Source organism: Manacus candei, unplaced genomic scaffold, assembly GCF_025592945.1.
Source record: "Manacus candei isolate 608988 ecotype Guabito, Panama unplaced genomic scaffold, ASM2559294v1 h1tg000017l, whole genome shotgun sequence".
NCBI lineage: Eukaryota > Metazoa > Chordata > Aves > Passeriformes > Pipridae > Manacus > Manacus candei.
Genome location: NW_026138065.1, coordinates 16804161 through 16825223, shown reverse-complemented (window position 1 = coordinate 16825223; position 21063 = coordinate 16804161). Strand labels below are relative to the sequence as shown.

Genomic DNA, 21063 nt, shown 5'->3' with positions numbered 1-21063 from the left:
TGACGGCTCTACTATACTTGTGCACGGGGCAGCTTTGATAGGTAATCTAAAATGGTTGAAAGCAGGATTGTGAATGGGTTTTGTCTTTCGTGGTGACAGAAACCTACAAATGTTTTCCACTTCTTTGAATAGATGGAATTGGTTCTGTCTTCTGAAAGAAGACTGAAGATTTTGCATGACAGAATTTGATAAACTGTATCTTCTTAGATTCTCTTCCTAGCAGGCACACTGTCAGACTTAGTCACTGCCAGAGGTGAACAGGATGAGCAGAGAAATAGGAAGGCTCCCTCCCTGTTGAGACAAGATTGATTTTCAGGCCTACTTGATTTTTGATGGTGAACCAGTATGTGCAAAGCCAGAATTAGGTAATGCGACAGTTTCATCTGAAGCTTTCCAAGGCTTCAGGAAATGAAAGGCAGGAAAATTCTCAAGGGGTCTCTGGTCACTTTTTCTGTGGAAGTACTCATCTCTCTAGCTTGAGCTTAGTGCAGTGGGGAAGAGGTCTCTTTCATTACCATATAGAAAGAAAAAAGACAGTTCGAGTAGTATTTTATTTAGCATTACAGCATCACTAGTCTTAGTCAACCCAAAATATACATGAGGAACAGCCTAAAATTAGTTCAAGCTCAAAAGAAAGCTTTCCCGTCACCAAATATATCAAGTTGCTATAATGGCTCATTAATACATATATACACATATATTACCCAAGTACATAGCAATCACTATAAAGCTTTATGTCCTGATTTACTATTTAGTGCTCCATATCCAATTTTAAAACAATACATTTTTTCAAGACTTTAAAATAAGTAAAGGTTTCAAAAATTTTATTATGATACACTGAATAACAAAAAGAGCACAGACTGAAAAATACAGAAAAGAGGAATGAAAACCACTACAGACACATCGTATGTGTCTATAATACAGCAATGAACTTTCAGTTTTAAAAACTGTTCCATTACTATAAATGATGCAAAAGTTAGGTTGTGGCTGGTGAAGAACTGGTAAATAAAATAAATATATGCACCTTTCTGAATCAGGAGACCTCAGATTTTTATTAGCTATGAAGAGAACATATGAGTAGGTTTTCTTCTTTAAGCATATTGAGAAGCAAAACAGAATTAACTTTCAAATTACAACACAAGACAATAGCACGGATTGGAAGACTTGTACTATATAAGTGCTACATAAGTCTTCAGGTCTGCAGGTAAAAACAAAAACCTGACCTCCCCTCACTTGCAAGATGCCTCAGAAATGGCACCCAGGCTAATTGCATATCAATATATAACTTCTACCCAAGGTTAATTCCTATCCCCATCCACAAAAGAAAACAGATTACAACACGAAAGAGATCTCAAGCTCACTTACCACACAGTTCAAGCAGGTAGTAGTACATCTCATCTCGATCACATTCAAATAGATTTTGAGTTAATTCTACCAAATGCTCCAAAGTTTCCATCTTTCAAAAGAAAGAAGGAAGAACATAGTTATACCTCAGCCAAACAATTATTTTTCTATGTGCACAAACAGAAATACATAGATAGCATGTGTGCATTCAGCTAAAATAATATTTCTGTTTAAGTACACACCAGCATTTACACCAAACATTAAGTTCACCTCATCAGCCTGTCACATGTCCTTTCACAAACATAAAAGTCAAGCGAGGAAATATTTCAAAACAATTTTTCCTGGAATATAATGACAGTTCCACAGAACACATCATATGAGTCACATACCTGATTATTTGATATACACTTTTTTGCAAACCACTGCAATCTTCCGGAGTGTGCTCTCAAGCCAGGAGTCTGTAAGATATTCCCACAAGAAGAAACACATTACTTCACATAGAACATTCTAAGGAAAAGTAAACATAATACATGTATTCATAATAAAAGTTCATGGCTTTTGTTTGAACTCCATTTGGTACAGACTACCACATTGTACCTTCTTGGCACCACTGAGAAGTAGTTCTTCCACTTAAATAAACTCTTAAAAAAAGACAGGAAAAGTCAAAATTCTTAAAGAAACATGTTACAAGCACCCCAGGACTCATGTCCAACATATATAAAACAAGTTAGAGAAAAAAAAAGTGTGCAAAGCATCCATCATTTTTACATCTTACCCTTTCCTCCCACAGAGTACATGGATTTATTTGCTTTAAACTACCTTGTTTTAGCAAAGGATCATTTACAGAGAGGACTTGGCTTTCATTTCAGGTGTCTAGATTCACATTAATATAGCTCAAAGTAATTCCAAGGAAATTTCTGTTCACCCCTACAGAGAAACATGTTTTGACTCTTGAAGGCTTTTAGCTTGCTTTTAGCTTTTATTGTAAGAAATCTCTACTGTTTAAATGTGAAGTGCAACTTCCAAAATTTTAATGCTACTTTGCATAGAAGCGGCAATTTGAACAAAAAGCTCTGAGAAATATTAAGTCTTAGTTCAAAAACAGTGGAAACATTACCATTGAAAAAGTCAATTTACCAACACCCTTAAATACAAATAATTTCCTTTTCCCATATTCTCCAACTGCAGAATTATTACCATTGCATCTTTCTGAAATAATTCAGCATACACCAGAAAACCAGCATACAAAACTTCAATCAAAACTGTTAAAATTTGCTAAATACACAGGAAACAGTGTTCTGCAGGGTAAATCTTAGGCCATATAATCCTACCAATCACCCAAACCATTTTATGCAGTCATTGTAAGGTTTTGCAAAAAATAGGACACTAACTCCACAGATCCTCAACATGGAGCATCTCTATGAGTTTAGCTGTACTAAAAAATAGTCTCCACCCAAGAGGTTACAGAAAAATACTAGCTTCTCAAGTATTTAAAAGTGGTATATATAAACACAGTTTTGCTTTCCAGGTACATGCTTTTATCCCAATTAATTGTTTGTTCAGTTTTGTCCTCCCTACAGTTATTTATATTTATAGGTACCTGTTCAGTGTTTTGTAAGAGATACAAGCAGTTTCACATAAAATATGCTTAAAACTAAGTAAAGAATTAACATCTTACACAACAGGCTCTTGATACACAACAGGCTCTTGAAAATGAAAAAGAAAAAAGTATGTTGCCTGCATTTGTAGCTAATCCTCTTTAGGACATGGTAAAATTCAAATGCTGAATTCACTTACAACTTCCAATATCACTGCTGATCCGAATGCCAATGAACTCAACAGCTCCAAACCTACAAACTTTTTATAGTAAATCCTTTTCTGTTCAGAAATGATTGATGCGTCTGTCACTACAAGGACAGCTGAGTTATACAACAGATATCCTTGTGTTTCATTTTGAAATTGAGAAGTGTTTTCACATACTGCAGGTCTCAATCATCAAAAGAACATCTAGGTCAGATTAACTAAATCTCCAGGGCTTGCCTGATAGTCCATATTTGTAGCTTATCCCTTACAATCTTAGGGAATTTTAAACATTGCATTTAGCAACAAGCAGTCTTTCTACAATACAGCAGACTAAAATACAGAACAAAAAAAAATGCACAGAATAAAAAAAAAAAATAGGAAAAACTGTTACTCTAATTACTCTTCCAAATTCCCATTTACAATTTTGATCTTGCTTGTTTCGATGGACAAAAAAAAAACAAAAAACAACTGTTACTGAGTCTTAAAGTATTTTTGTGGGTTTTGCTTTTTGTTTTTTCCTTTTGAGATTCTCAAGCAATTCATACAGCATCTAAACTAAACATGGAGGTTTTCTGGCTTTTACATTCTCTCAGAATATAGAACAGTTTTACTGTACCAAAGCAAAGCCTGTTATCCTCTCCCTAACACACTGAATATAGGAGAATATAAAATGTCAGAAAACACAGCAATACTCTCCCTTCAGTGCTCTTCCACTCTCCAACTACCTGAGGTTTAGTGGATCACAGTGTTTCTAATAAGTGGTTTCTTTTCCATGAATTTTTCTGGATGCCCCTGGAACACCATAGATCTTTTGGCAAAGGGTTGCCTCTACTACTTTCTGCTGAAAACAACCAAAATGCTACCACTTTTTGTTTGTTTTCAGTCTAATTTCTACTAGCTTCATTGGAAACCTCTAGATTTTGCATTAGAAGATGATCCACAATTGATTTTTCTTTATCTTCTCAATTTCATATAATTTAATGGTAGTATTTAAATAATTCCCAGTTTCACTGTTCCTTCTCTAGGCTAAGCAGAACTCACCTACTTCATCATATCTCCTATAGAAACCAGTCCATACTCTTATCAACTTTGTTACTATCTTTCTGAGGTTCAACTTAAACGTGGTGTGATTCTTGGGGCGTCCTGTGCAGGGCCAGGAGTTGGACTCAATGATCCTGATGGGTCCCTTCCAACTCAGCATATTCCATGTTTCTACAATAATTATACTACACTTATACCTACACCAATTTATTTACTGATTCTGTACCTTCACACACAGAAAGGAAAACTAGCCAGAAAGGGAAAAAATATGCTGCATCTTTGGAAGAGCTCTTGTCAAGCAGCACTCAAAAATCATGGAAATGCAATGATCCCAATGCTTTAAAAGCATTTGATTTGTTCTCCTCCTTCCTAGAACCAGTTGCTTCAGACAGGTGATTGAAGGAGTCCAATTGCCAGATTTTCTGTACTAACATTTTTATTTGAGGTAATTTCTACCTCTTATAGCTGAAAGAAAACAGACTGTCTGCGAAAATACTGACCTGTCAGAGAGGAATCTATTAGATGTTTTTCTAGATTTTTAGATAATGATAGAAACATTCAAATTCTGTTTACATTAGCATTCTGTAACTATTACAGCCAATAGAGCAACAGTACTTTTTTACTTTCAAAAAAACTCTTCTAACAAAAAAGTTAAATAATTTACAGAAGACACACAGAAATATTTATTTACTTCTCTCTACTTGCCTAAACCAAACTTTTTCCTCTTTAAACACAAAACTTACTGAGAGAGAAAAACCACAAGAGACAACTTACAGACCAGAAACCCTATCTTGCTCAAAAAGACGACTTTTGGGAAACTAGGAGCTGAATCCATCCCCTAACAGTGCCACTTTTGCTCTAGTTGGCTTAGGTTGCATAATTATTTGAAAGCCAGCAGAAGCATTTTTCATTTGGCATACACATGACACGAGATAGAGGACTTCTTTTTTAACATTCCAACACTGCACTTTCACAAATTACTACTGTGCACTGTTTGGCAAAATAATTCTTACATATACTGGTCAACTTACTCTGGCCCTTCTTGATGTAACTTCACTGTGAATAACACACCAACTCCAACCATTAGAGTTTAACTCTGACCTCCTTAACTGGTTTATGTTTTCTTCAAAATCCCTGTATTTTCTCTGCAAAGTTCATTCTTTTCTTAGGGAAACAGTTCTACTATTATCACCAATTCAAACATATTGGAAGCAAACAGCCAAATTTTATAAACATTCATGTTGCACTTTTTAATGATATTCTTTGGAAGGCTAGATCCATTCATTCCTCTCTTTGCAGCTGAAAAAGTCAGTAATACTAAGAGACAGCTAATACTGCTGAAGGAAGAAGAACATTTCATGAAGAGTTACATCAACAGCCATAACAGACTTATGCTACCAGTACCAGAACCAGTTACTGAGATTTAAATGCCAAAGCAATGTCTTGCAAGAAAATGCATTACTTCTTGGAACAGACAGCCTTGAACAGACAGCTATAAGAACTGATGTATGTCATTTCTAACAGCTCTCCCTAACATAAGCATCAGTGAAAACAGAACATCTGATGGGAAGTTCTTAATTTAAAGGCAGATTTTTCCCTGATTCCACAAAAATGCCTATGAAAATCTCAAAAATTCCAGGCAGCTTCAACAAAGCCGGGGATATTTTTGCATGGCAGCTTACTTGAACACAGTTTTTTACAACATAAACACTGTATGTGTTTTGCTTGAATCTTCCCCTTTGTTAAAACTCTCAGCAAAAGTCTTCACTTCTACTAAGCAGTATGTGTACTTCTTAATCAGAAGTCAGAAGAACACACAGGTACAAAATTCCTGTACCTTATGTAGCCATCTTAGCCTAGTTGCTAGATAAGATGGAATTATGCCACTCTTCTATTATGTTTTTTCCTCTTATTAAACACTCCTTCACCTTCAAATAGCAATGCATTAGTTTTCAAAAAATACACATTAAAACATTTACTTTTTTCAAAAATAGAGTTCATACGCATGAAAGTATACTGCTTTTTCTATTTCTCACATTATAAAATTTATAGCAAAATATAAGTGAAGTATCATAGTGGGATACACAGAAAAAAAAGAAAGCTGGTTATCAGCTCTGAACATACCAAATAATACGCAATAGTCCAAAAGTTTACCAAAGATCCACCTTTGGAGATGGAGGGATCTAATTATAATCTATGCATCGAAGCAACTTTCCGGTTGCAATCATATCAGCTGTCTAATAAACTATTTTAGTTCTCTTCTAGCTCAGCTTTTCTTTAAGTTTTGTACTATCAGGATGACAAGAGCTACACTGCATATGGTTGGCAATGGAAGCAGTACTTTTTCTAGAATTTCATTTCCCACTTTGAAAGAAGTTTAGTTGTCATGGATTTAAAAAATGGTTTCTTCTATGATGGCATAGAAAGATCCCTCACTCACTTTACTCTCTAAAAAAAACCAACCTTGCAAACTGCTCATAGCCAAAATGGGATTTCTCTAAAAAATTAATTATTCCTTTTGTTCCTTGTAAGCAATTTTGACCAGAAACCAATATGACTAAACACACCACAATCCCTGTAATACTGATGTCTTTAACAAGAAACTCATCTGAAATATCTGGACACTTGTTCAACTTTCTGGGCAAGGGCTAACTGTATGAAAGCCTGAATACAATTATAAATATACCTTCAATATAACTACTTTTCACATTTGATGAGGGTAAGTACTTTAATGCAGTACTGAAGTATTAAAACTTATGAGTTGCTCCACTGCAAGTCATGCATGTATTTGATATTTTATTTGCACTACCAGATATCTAATGAAAGACAAAGGGACACATGTCTACATACCTACCCTCCCTAACTCTCCTGTTATGAGTGATTAGATTTCAGGCTCATGCCCCTTTCCACCTATCCTACAATTACCCAAGATAGCAACCAGTCTAGTTCTATTAGGTTAATTTTTACATAAAAAGCAGCAGTTCACAAAAAGAAAATACCAAGCTTACAGTCTCCACTGGGAAAGTTTTTACTGTTTGTTTGTGGTTTTTTTTCCTGAAGTATGTATTTGCCTCGAAACTTCTGTCAGCTTCACAGTTCATTGACTTTACCAATACAATTAGTATCTGTTGAGTAAATACTCATGACTTAATTTACTTCACTTGAAAGAGACCTATGTGCTACTTTATGTTAGGCAAACCTTAAGAAAAAAGTAAGGCAACTCGATTATTTTCCAAAACTAGTAAAATAAAAATAGGAAAGAGTTTTACAACTTATTCATTACTCATGACAACTGGGATTGATGTATGTTTAATCACTACTGGAATGTTCTACATTTGCCAGTAAGATTTCCAAGATAAATTAGGCAGTGAAGTATTATTATTAGACAATAAGAGATCTTCACAACAATAATCACACTGGAAGAAAAGGTGACATAAAAAACATGCAAAAACCCTGCTCAAAACAAAATCATGAAGAATATCCTAGACTCAAAACATAGCAAAAATTTGCACTTGGCCTTGAAATGTGGTTTTATGTTGTATGATGAACGAAAAAAGCATTATAAACCTCTTCCTTCTAACAGAAAGTCCCTGGAGCTAAGAAAAGAAGCACAGCTCTTGCCATGATCCCACATTCTGAAGATATTACTCTCTCTCTTTTTGGAAGGAATTTTTTCAGTAGTCATTTCCTTTACCAAATTTACTTTATTTGAAACATATTCCTTTTCTTGAAGAGAGCAATACTTAAGAACTTCTAAATAACGTGCACTGAACTAGTAAGCACCCTTTTTTTTAATTAACCCACATACGTGCATGGACACAAAATCCAAGTTCACTAATGACTAACTCTATTGGAGTCTAGTTTCAGAAGGAGAAGTAATGTTTTTCTTGGACTCAGTAATAAGAAAATTTTTTTTTTCTTATAATTATAGGGCTTGTATGCCTAAAAGCTCTTCAGCCTTTCCCCTCCCTCTCAGTTGTATACAGTTACTCTAATAAAAGCTATTACACCCCCTACAAACTATCCCTAAATCTCAGACCACTGTTACACAAACATTTAAATTTTGTTTTAATCATCTCCACTCTTTTCTCAACAGGACCAAAAATAAGTCTTTGTAGGTAAATTCAGACACTAGATATAACCATCATTAAATTACACATAAACACCCCCCCCTAAATCCTGCTGTCACAAATCAAGAAAGCATCTTCTACTGATAGTTTATCTCCAGCATAAAATCAGCAAGACTCAATTTTATGATGTAGACTCTTAAAAAAAGCAATCTGGATGAAAGAAGGTTGTAATCTCTCAATATCAAGTAGAAATATTCTCATTGTTTTTATGGTAGATTAAATCCAATGGCAACTGGTATCTTGAGGTCTGCTGACAGTGGATGTCACAATTCTTTGCTTAAATCTATTTACCTCCTAAATTAACCTGACATCTGTTGATAGATATATTCCTGTACACTATACTCACCCAAACCAGTCCTTTTGTCAGGTCTCAGATTTCAGCAGCAAATGCCTTTTCCTGCATTTATTCACATCGGAACACATTTCATTGAACTATTTCACATTTGTCCCTCAATTCTTCACATAAATGTCTTGAGATATGTGGGATATGGTATGATATATTTAACTATTAAATATAAATGACATATTTAATATGAGAGCAGAAGATGAAGATAAGTATCACACTTAATTAAAATCTGGTTAAAAGAATTCTGAAGTCATGCACTATCCCTTCTCATTTTCAAGGCAGGTTCCTCTAGTGGTAGCAAACTGTACAGGTTGATCTGAAAAATTTTGCCATACAGTTCTGAGATCTTTCCCTATATTCCAAATACAGTAATCCTCTTAGCCTTCATTTGCAGTAAAACCAAAACCAGAGCAGAAACGAGAGCTTTTACTCTTTCATTGAAGTAACAAATTAACAGCCGTTAATTTAACAGCTGATGTGATTTGATCTAGAAAGATTTCAAGAAGTTATCTCTCAGATAACACAAAGACAGTCCAACACTGCTACCAACCCACAGTTCCTATCGGAGGAGCCTATAAGCACTCAACTAAAAATGCAAGTAACGTGTTATTTTTCTGAATGTGGGCCTTATTTGGTGAAGTATTTTGCTGTGCAATGAAACTTCATATAAAGTGCAATGATTTTATCAATACAGTGCAGAAATGGATTTAACACCAGTTTTAAACCTTGCATATTTAGTCACAGGTGTGCAGTGTTCATTTCTACTCCATGAAAACATGGTTTAGACTTCTGCTAAGCAGATTTATAGATGAGCTTGCTTGAACCTCTGCTGCAAGACTGTTACAGCAGTGAATGATATATAAATTTTCTAACTCTACCAGAAAGGGCCAAGAGTGGACATGGGCTTCATTACACGTAGATTAAGCAAGTATTTTAATAGCTGCAACCAGCATGAATAAATGAAGAAAAAAGGTCAAATCGAAATGTATTCAACCATCATGCATGTAACACAGCTGCAAATACGAGATCTTGGTGCAAAACTCGGAGATTAAAAAAAAAATTAAAATTGAATGAAAATGAGAGATTAAAAAAAAAATTAAAATTGAATGAAAATGACGGACATCAAGTGTACTTTAACTACTTCAGGCAGTGAAATCTTTAAACCTCCCTGCAGCATGAAAACAATAGAACAAAGTAACAGGTGACAAGGAGAGTAAACAAATTCCCCTAAGGTGGTGTAACATTTACTTCTTCATTCCTACTTGCCTGGATGACCTTCAAATTAGTACAGCTCTTAACCACAAGCTCTATTAGGTTAATAAAGTGACAGTCAATAACTGAGTAACCACAAGGGATTTTCAGTTGTCCAGTACTGCCAACAGGTAAGATTGGAGAGATCTGGGGGACTAGGCTCTAGAAAATTCTCTTATCATTTATACAGCAGACATAAAGGATACTAGGCCAAGCAATTCTAGATTCTCTGATCTACTACCTGGAGCAAAAAATAATTACACAAGATCTCTCTCCAGGAGGAAATTTGATTAAATACTTTTGAAGTAAGACAACATTCAGGCAAAGCAAATATTTTTCTAGAAGGTACTTTTCCCTTAATCCCATTCATTGAAAATCCATATCCCTTTCTTTTAGCCTACATTAGTTTTAATGTAGTTTATTTTAGTTAAACTCAAAACATATTGACTTGGGTTTTTCCTCTTTTTCTTTTTTTTTTAATGAAAAAAAAAATAAAATTCAAGGACAAAAGACAATTAAGCTGCCTTTCCAAGCAAGGGAAAAATCCTAAGTAGCCAGGGCTAGATTTGATGACACAGAAGTCATACTATGCCAATCCAAGAGAAAGCAAGTTAGTATGTGACCTTGTGGTAAGACAGATAGATGTGCCAACTTTGTTTTGACAGGATCATCTTTGACAGACTCAAGACAAAAGCTTACTTATCAGTTGAACTGCACTTAAGACTAAATCATGCACTGATGTACTACAGCACCCAGTGGTAGAACTTGTTTCCAGTGTAAAGCAAAATAGCATCTACCAGCACATCCATCTACCACAGCATGACTTCGAGGGCTCAGGAATCTCCAGGCACAACTAGAATAAAATAGACTTACATTTCACAGAGCAGTCAAGGTTACCTTATTTGGAGCCATCGCCTCTGAGAGCACAGACTTTCAAAAGCTTAACAAGGCAGTCCAGCAGCACTATCATACAAACTCTGTGATGCCTCAGAAACTGCATTTCCCCCCACAGTCTTCTCAATCACAGCTTCTCTTCCAGTTAGCATTGCTTCAGAAGAGACTTGCACTGCCAAACTACTACATGCTTCAGTCTGGTTGTTCTAGCACTGGTCAGATGCATTCTTTGCCTCATCTCCTTTCTATTCCCCCTTCCTTCTTTTATACTATCATTCTCCGCTTAGTCTTGCTGTTCTTCCAGCAAGGAGATGAGCCCCAAAGCTTTCAGCTTTCTTGCTATATCCCGAAACACAAGTTTATATATAAGCATTCACAATACGTTTGTGGCCAGATAACGGAACATACACAACTCTGATCTGATTTTTATAATCTCACTCAAATCTTACCCTTCTTTCTTTCCCAGTATTGCCACCCGCTCACATTTTACCAAAGATTTGAGATTTAAGAGTCATTTTCTCATTGCTAGGGCTTTGAGTTTCAAGTTTTTCAAAGCAGCACTTGTCACTAAATTCCACATAACCGCCTCAAGTACCTCTGATTTCTAAAAATAGTCAGAGCAAGCAGAGGCAGTGGTCTCCAGCGAGTAACACTCCATTTAAGCAACCATATCCTTTAAGGTTTTCATATCCTTAGCTCCTAAGGAAATTTTTTCCAGCTTCATTACTACCCTTGTAGATACTCTTCATTAATTCCGCAGACACTTTCAAACCAAACAATATCATTAAAACCAAGTGACCGCCATAATCAGCAATATTTGATCAAAGTACATGCTAAAAGGTAATCCACGCAACAGCATCTGAAAAGCTTATTTCATAAGCAAAGAAAATAGAAAAACTATCTGAGATGACCATCAAGAGAAGCAATTTAGTCACAAACCCCACTGGACTAGAGAAAAGGATACACATACACCCTGTACTCCATCTTCCACTATACACTGATTAGGGCTTTGACTTCCCAACGAAAAAAAAAGCAAATAGGAACTTCCCTAAGGTTTAAAACAATAAAATTTCCTTCTTCGGCAAATATCAATTCTAAGATTTCTACCCTCCCCTTGTGAAAAAAAACTGCTTTGAAAATACTTAACATATTGTTATGTAACACAACCATATTGAAAATACAACGCATGATATAGTAATCGATTTTGTGCCACTTTATCCACTGGTAAAATACATTCATACTATTCCTAGCTAAATTCCTATACTACTAATAATTCCAGATTTTAAAACAGCTTTTCCTCAACAGCATATACAAAGCTATAATTCATGCTTAATAGAAGTTCGGTAAAAGTAAGAAAACCTACTTTAAATAGCTTAAAAGGCAGGAAAACTTCCATTTAATCTCCAGGTATTTGATACTTAAGCATCTGTGGTTACTAAAACTTATGATCCATTACCAAATACTGAATATCTGCAAAGATATTTTGGTAGCTATTAAGAAAATGACAAAAGTTTCAAAGCCCCACAAATTTTATAACTTCCTTACTTTCCTATTCATGACTACTGAGCTCCAGACACCAATATAAATTTTGAGAAATTAAATGCCAGTATCAAAGAAAGAGCTGCTAAATCACATGAAGTTACAGTTTTACTCATTTAGCTTTAATTTTACTTCCAAATCTCAGATTTTATCCTTTTACCTCCTATATGCTTTAATCACTGCAAAAAGTACTCAACTCCTCAGTATCATCTACTGTCAGATACTGATATTTTTTTTCTTCTTGTGTATTATGAGATTTTGTGCTCCAAAAAACCCTCTCAGAAGAGAAATATCAATGCTTCAGCACTGTGCTTAGCAGTTTCCCTTCAGCCACAGCAGGACAGTATTGTTCCACCACAGACAAACAAGTAGATCTTCAGTTAAGATTTTTCAAATGCTAGAATTCTATTAGACAATTCAAGTAGGGATAACTGGTATTTCAAATACTCTAAGGGGAATTAGGAGAACAAGCATTCTTTGCCTTAGGAAAGAAAAGACAAAAAGAGTTGTGTATGCACAAAATACAAAAATGTTGGGGACAAAGTATTACTTATTCTGCAAGATGCCTCCTCCCATACATTAGCTGGAAAACTTATGCAGCATTTTAAAAACATACAACTGTGCTAAGAATAAAAATAATCATAATCTGGGCAGACTCTGCAGCTGCCCCTTTGACTTATCAATTTCAGTAAGCACAATTTCAATCAAGTCTAGATAAAATATACTAATCCTAAATAGACTAAGTTTGTCACCTACCACTTCCTATAAGCTGCTTACTATCCTGAAAAAGGGAGAGAGAGAAGAAATGCTAAATTAAATGCCAAACAGTAGCAGACAGCACTTGTTTGGCTGATTAACTTGTAGACAAGCATTACAAATAAATCTGAGCATGGTCTGCAGCAAATTAAATTCCAGTGCTTTTAAGAACAAAGAATTCCTTCGGAAAGAGGATTAGCAACTTTACACCCAGGAATGCCGGTTTAATTTAATTGTTCCACAATCCGATATTTAATATGCAAATATCATTTTGATATATAAGAGCAAATTTGAAAAAGTGAGGAAACAATTTCAACATACAAGACGACTGTCTCTCTTCTGAACTGTAATTATACAAAATAAAGCTGGCCGAGGATTTTTTATTATTGGAATTGAATTCTATTAACATGAATCAGAACAAGTCTAATTAAAGGTTAAAAACTTTAAATGTTTCTAATTAAGAGTCTAAATAGCTGCACGATTAGAGTACTATAGTTAAAATCCCACCTCAATGACCTTCCTGGCCTCTTTGTATTTTCCTGTTTGCAAGAAGGCAAAGAAGAGATCATAAAGAGCCATCATGTCACCATGTTCTCTGCTTATAAAATCTGAAACTAAAGAGAAAATAAACCTCGTTAATTTACTAAACATATTGATGCATTTTAATATTTATGTCAGACATTCCTAATACCAATATTTTCCAAGCCTAAAAAAACTCCAAGAATAAGCTATAGGAAGACAAATTTTGAAACATACGGAATGATTACAACATATGACACAATTTGTTGAAGCTTTGTGCTTGAGCATATTAAAAATGGTTTTGTTTACCTGCACTACATTTTGAACTACATTCAACAAAACAGACAAGACTATATACTGGCACCCTCTGCTCATAGAAAATGAGGATATTAGGTTTCTGAAATGCAGAACTCTTTGAAAAACAGATACGTTGCTTCAATGCTGTATTATACAAACATCAGAGTTGTTCTACATTTAAAATTATAATCAATTTCTTAATCTGAAGAACGTAGGCATCATTTAAGTGCTTTAAAGTTATACATGAAAATGCAAACAATTTTTTTCTTTCAGTTGAAAGAAATTATGCACAAGTCCTGGAAGAAAAGCCTCCAGAAAACACTTCATACAACCAGACAGCATTTGACTACATGACACTAACCCTTTTGTAGAAGATCAGCATCTCCTTTTTCTACCAGTCTACAGTAGATGTTATGAAGTTGAAGAATTTTACCATACTTCTTATAACAGTTGATTAAAGCTTCCAGAGCTGCAGGCATGTCATCCCTTGTGGAATAAAACAAAACAAGAATAAAAACAAACATTCTGAGCAGAAGTAACACATGCTGAAGCCATTTTAATCTTTAAAATTTCATAGAAAATTCATTTAGCAGTCTATATATAATTCAAGTGTGTATTTTCCCCCTTGACTAGATAATTTTTGATTGCATGACCACTGTCCACTACAAAGGTGTAAATGGTCCTCATCATTAGACACACTTTATTTTTGAAGTAATATTCTTAAGCTCTGCTAGGTACTATCTTGACTAAACCTAAATTTCATGGAAATTTCACTTTTTGTTTCAGAGTTCTATTTTTCTTGCTTGTAATACTGTGCACACTATATTACATCCAAATATCTCTGTTTAGACATTTTCAATTTCTAAGTTCTTTACAATTTTTCCACAGCATCATTGTTTCAATACAGATCTCCAGAATTAACTAAGATAACTACAGTTCTTTAGATCGCTTTATACTTGTTCTATGCCTTAACAGACTGGATATAAATCATCTGTTGACTTCCACTTCAACACAATGGAAGGGTTAGCATTTTTCCATTCTATATGAAGGTCAGAGTGCAGTGGATATTTTCTGCTAAAAGTATAATTTTTGCAATTAATTCAACAATATATTAAGATATCAAAATGTATTTTATGCTGGCCTAACCACGTCACAGTATATATCTATGTACTAGTAAATTAGTGCAGAACATGCTGACTTCCTTAAATGCACTTACTCAGGAGCCTTTGAGCAGCAAGTGCAAGTAACACGTAATAGTTCCATTTTTGATACCCCAAACCTTCGCTGAATTTTACCGTCTGTATACATTATTAACTCCTTCAGAAGTGTACACAGTTAAAATGCAAAACTGAAAAGTCATAGAAACAATCACATCTGGAACTTTTAACAACAAATATGAATTAATGTTCTATACTGTGCAACTGAAAGGATTACAACCCAGTCAAAACCAAAACAAAATAAAAAAATCCACCTAAAACAACAGAGGACAACCACTGGTAAAAACATGTGAAGTTATTCTTTGAAGGGGAAGGTTTAAACTGAAACAAACTAAAATCACACACACAAAAATGTAGTAAGTAGCCAAACAGTCAGTAAAAGACTGCATTTTAGATTTCAAGAGTCTTAAAAGGAAAAAAAGAAATCTTTTTTTTAAATATCACTTTACAGCAGCAACTGAAGGCTATAATAAAACTAAATAATGATTTAACATTCCTGAAGCAACTTTATTTTTGATCAACAGAACCTTATTGAAATAAGATATTATTGTTAAACAAGCCCAATTCAGATGTCCTCTCCTGACATTACATTTCTTGTGCAGCACAGATTTTGCTTTTTCCAAAGAATGAACTATCTAGACTACTACGTACTACTTCCATAATCTAGGCTAGTATTTCAAAAATTTTTAAGAGTAAAACACAGGAAGAATTAATTTTGTTCAGAAATACTGGCATTCTTAAAAAGAACCTAAGATGATGAATTTCTACCTTATCCCCCTTACTGAGCCCTGTTTACAGTGCATCTTCTGGCACCCCATGGAGTCATTTGAATTTTTGTCATTTGGGGTGAAGACTAAATTACAGGTTAATTTCAAAACTGCAAGTAGATGTTTCAGGCTAGATTACTGTCATAAAAGAGAAATACTATGGTAGTTACCATAGTCAGATATAAAGATTTATGTAATCAGTATTTTTCTTCTGCTTTAGATGCAAGTTCAGTTAACATCTAAAAAAAACCAGTTTTACAGAAAACTCCTCAATTTCTAGGGAGGCACAACAACATTTACACATTTAAATTAAAGTTTTCAGTGATAAATCTAGCTTTTCAAACTGATGCTTAAACAGTCATAGTATTGTCTCGGCTGTTATTCCTAGAGGATCAAAGTGACTGTTTTTAGGTCAAAGCTATCAATAAATGAATAACTAATTGGAATGTCATTCAAACAGTAATACTAACAGTTTTCTAGTCTCTAAATGTATACTTCTGAAGGCAATAATACTGCACATACAGAGAAAAAAGGTCAGCGAAGAACTGAGACAACAAAAATGGAAATATTGTCCTTGTTACTGGTACTTACTGCTCAGAGAGGCTGAATAAGTCTGCATTTAAGGAGGTCAGTATCATACACACTGATTTACACACAATTGTTTTGAATCTATCAAAATCAGATATATTTGTTTAGTTGTATTTCATCAACCAACCAGTCACCCACAGCTTACTAGAAGACAGGGTTTATAAAACAGATACACTGCTAAAACTGGCAAGAGACAAATATAAAACAATAAATGACAGAGAAGTTCAGACTCTACAAACAAATTGTTTGTACCACCACTGCAAAGGAAAAATGATCAAGCTTATGTTAGTACTTGAATTTGTACAATTTGTTCAACAACGTGCAGTATTTTTTAATTGTCACAAACTGCATTTAATTCCAAGTACCAGCAGCTACTTTTGTAAGCAGTTTTTACAGTCCTGTTAGAAAACGAAAATCAGGAACTCACTGTAGGCTTCAAATTTCAAGTAGAGGTAACATTTTAGTGAGTTTCTTGTTATGGTTAACTTTAAAAAAATAGAACTGCACAAAAAACTGCATTAAAAGCCTGGTCCAAAATTACTATTCAATTAATATGGATCAAGTCAAAAAGGTAATAAAGCCCATACACTCATAGACATGTTGGAAAAATCTGATTTCTGGTGTCGGTTTGGAATAAACAGTATTTAAAATGTGAACATAGATGATCCACACTTCATTTTGAGTTGGCCAGATTACTACAGCTTTAAGTCACTCACAAATACTATCTGTTCAGGACTAATACCTGTTCCACTTAAAGATTAGGTGTATTTTTTCCGGCACATTGAAACTCGTTCTTTTAAAAAAGACCATATACTGTTATTTTTGAATGACAGAAGGAGCCTCAGCCATCACTACATTATGCTTGGCCCTTATGCAGTCCCAGAAGAGTCCTACTTTGGCTATTTGTCAGCTAAATTGATGTTCAGGTTAAGATATCAAGTTATTTGATTCTTTTGGTTTCTGTTCAGGAGGTTTATAAAGTCCCAAGATATCATGGGTCCAATTTTACAAAATATTTGTGGGGGCAATTTTAATCACACAAAACTATCTGAAGAGCCAAAGTTACTCAGATGTCAAGAGTTTCTGTAGAACGCACTGTAGCAGGACTGGCTATAATGTGCATGGATATGTCAGTCCCCTTTAATTTCCACAAGCCACACTCTCCTCTTGCTTCAAGAATGTAGCACTAATACTAACCCTTTTACTTGTAATAAACAACTTTCCCAACCAGAGAGTCTGCCTGATAAAAATAAGACTCCAAATATTGATTTTAATTGGAATGAAGTGCTGCAACATTATGCATAAAGCTTTAGTGAAGTGGCAATTTACCTAAGGGGTTTACTGATTGAAAAGCTCTCAAACCTGAAATCACTAGAGAGGTAGAAAGAAAAAAGGGACTCTCTGGGGTGGGGGTGGAGGGTAGCCTGGTAAAACAAATCCCTCTCTACAAATCTGAAGCAGATGTTAGTGTAGAGGGAAGTCAATTCAGCAAGGTGCAATCAGCTTTACAAAAATTATTCTGTTAAAAGAGAACAGGCTCTTGATAGAGCTAAATGTGTTTCTGTTCATCTGCTATACTAAGGAATCTTCAAGGAGACTGGTGTTGCAATTACAACTAATCCTCCCCAAAAAATTAACTGTGTTGAAGGCTTTGTAATTTCCCTAGGTACAATTTAGCTGTCACTTACTTTAAAATTTACTCAAACATGCGTTCGGAACAGCACTAACTTCACATGTCAAGTGCTTTCCAGCCAATTGAGTCTAAACTGGAAGTCGGTGTTAAACAACTGAATGATTAGACAAGATAGCTCATTTCCCTGCTCTTTTGTTCAGAATAAAATGCCACATTTACATTATCAGACTCAACAGGATTTTCTGACAGAAGGAGAAAAAACCCTAGTGAACACTGTCCATAGCAAGCACATGAAGCCTGTCATTTACCAATCATCCTTCAAAAAGCAATAGCCATGAATGTAACTTAATTACGACCCAATGATCCTTGACGAAAAATCATCTTATCACTGTCCTGTCCCCATAGGGCAAATGAGACACTTTTGTCCTTTGGCACTGATGATGCTAAATTCCTAATTGCAATAATGGAGTAAGAGAGCCAAACATCCCTAATTTCGTTGCAACACGTAAAGGGTTTTAATACAAATATTTGAAATAAAGCCGCTAAAAATTAGAAAAAAAACCTCTCCCCACTAGAGATATTTTTCCCCCACTAAAAATACCACTTAGTTTAAAAATATGCCTATTTTAAAAAGTGCATTTAAAAGTCAAATAACTTGTGCCACTGAATGATCTCAACCAAAACCGTAACTGAATTTAACTCCATGAAAACAGCAGAAGAAAAATTGTCAAGGCACTGCATTCATGCTCTATCTACTACATAAGAAACTAATCAAAATGGATTTATATAAGATTAATGACAAACAAGCCAACAATGCTTTACCAGACAACACTGTATTAAAATACACTAACCTATTTTAAAGAAAAACAATCCAACTATAGCATTTTGATCATTTAATATACAGATATTAACTGTTTGTGTTTCCTGACTTAAAACTACAAAATACTTTGTTCATATGGTCTGGAACAATGTTTTCACAGTTTACCTGCAAATTTTCTTCCCTCTGGTTAAGAACATTTCTGATATAGGGAATTAGTAAATTTTAAATTTGAAAATGTTTTGTTTCTTTTCTCAAAGGTGATATTATTCAAGGAGAACAGAAACAAACCTATGTTAATGAAAAAACAGGAACCATATCAAGGTTTTAAGTTATGTATTCCTGGTTTTAGTTGTACAAAAAGTTGGCTCGTGCATTTTTCTTGGAGGAAAGAAAAAAAAGCAACAGTAGTTCATCTGTCAATTTATCATCCTGTAAATAGGTATTATCCCATATTGTATAGGACAGGAACAGCTGCAAAAACCTCTTCAGCAAAACTGTTCATGTTCAAGTAGGTTTTCCCTGAGAGCTGTTAGAGGATGTAAGCCAAAAGTACAAACCTTAAAATCTTAAGAACTTTTACATGGTGAAGGTAACACAAGCTTTTCTAATTATTAGCAGCTGGAAGAACCAGTTCAAAAGTAAGATGTATTTTAAGAAAAAGAACAAGCTCTTTACATCCTTGCAGATTTTAGAAAATAGGATTTTTGTCATATGGTCCAGGGGAGGTTTATCACCTTGAATGACAGACCAAGATTGTGCTTTGTCCCGTCTTGAGAAACTGGTCAAGGTCATAAATAAAAATCAACACAATTTAAAGCAGGGGGTAGTTTCCCTTTCTCAGGGTCAAAAAAACCCCAAGGTAAGTCTGAGTTCTCTCTCTAGTTACTTCAGTTAAATATTTCTCAAAATATTAAAGGCAAAATGTACAATACTAGATTTTGTTAGCTTTTGTCAAGTTACGTGTCCATCATCAACATTATTTTCTTTTCCGTGTTCTGCTGCAAATTGTCATGTTTAACATGGACTAGGACTTAAAAATTTCAGAATATTCAGGACTGGAGAAAAGGAGTAGATGAAAACATTTTACACCTACGATTGTTGTAATCTTCAAAAGCAAATCATAGATTACTTTACAAGCAACTAAAAAGTTTGAAATAAATTAAGAACACAAAACACTAGCAAAACCACTGCTGTGGAACATTAAAAAATATCCCAGAGCTAATTTCAGAGGTATGCTGATGACCTGCAGCTAAATGACAGCATTTCAGCATGATACTTGAGCTGTAGGATGGTAAACAGTAAGCACTACTGCTGAAAGAAACGACTAACACGTATTACACGTATTTCAGTCACTCATAACTTTCAAAACAAAACAAAACAAAAAAACACAGGAACAAAATCCCAGTGAAATGCAGTTATTCCTTCCAAGCAAATTATGCAGAAAAAAACTTCCCATTTTTGTCTACCATTGAAGAGGAATCAGTCTCTCCACCCAAAAGGTAGTAAAAACCCCACAGGAAATGAGCTTATTTTGCACTGGATTTGTATATATGAAATTTAGTAAGAGTTATACAGGCGAGTGCCAATGACTTGCAGTCACAGAATTCCACAGTCTGGAACTACTTCCTCCTTTATTAATCTAGTCTCATCAAAAGTCTCTTCCTTTGTTAAAAAAGAAACTTTTCAGAATGTTTTACCAAACATTTATAATCCAAAAGAACATAGAATTAAATTAAAATAACACTTATTGTCGTCCTGCTTTTCATCCACAGATGATCACATCTTTATCTACATCATCCTACACTACCCCTCAAGTGCAAAGAACCTAAGCAGCACCAGGTACAGCTTGCATGTCAACGCACATAAAGCAATTATGGAAAATGCAGCTGCTCTTACTGCACACTGCAAAGCATATCAGATATTTCTGTGACACATTAGTTACATATGATTGCAGTTAAATTATTTTCATAAACATCTGCCTTTTCTTGTGATGTAACCAAGGTAGAGTTGCTGGCTGAAAAGATGTACACTATATTCTTAATTGTTGACCACTATACTAAAATACAAATTTTAGAAGAGAATGCACATACATCTACCAAGAGTTACATCTTCTTGACA

At 34.6% G+C, this 21063-nt stretch overlaps 1 protein-coding gene across 2 annotated transcripts in view; it reads right to left on the bottom strand.

Annotated features, from left to right (window-relative positions):
* The window catches only part of LRPPRC (leucine rich pentatricopeptide repeat containing), an 87265-nt gene that overhangs the window by 24464 nt on the left and 41738 nt on the right, over positions 1-21063 (bottom strand). For both annotated transcript variants that reach the window (XM_051783746.1, XM_051783748.1), the window contains exons 24-27: positions 14282-14406; positions 13612-13718; positions 1734-1802; positions 1366-1456 (exon numbers count right to left, since the gene is read on the bottom strand). In XM_051783746.1, coding sequence (XP_051639706.1) covers positions 1366-1456; positions 1734-1802; positions 13612-13718; positions 14282-14406 — 392 coding nt within the window. The remainder of the gene's footprint in view (positions 1-1365; positions 1457-1733; positions 1803-13611; positions 13719-14281; positions 14407-21063) is intronic.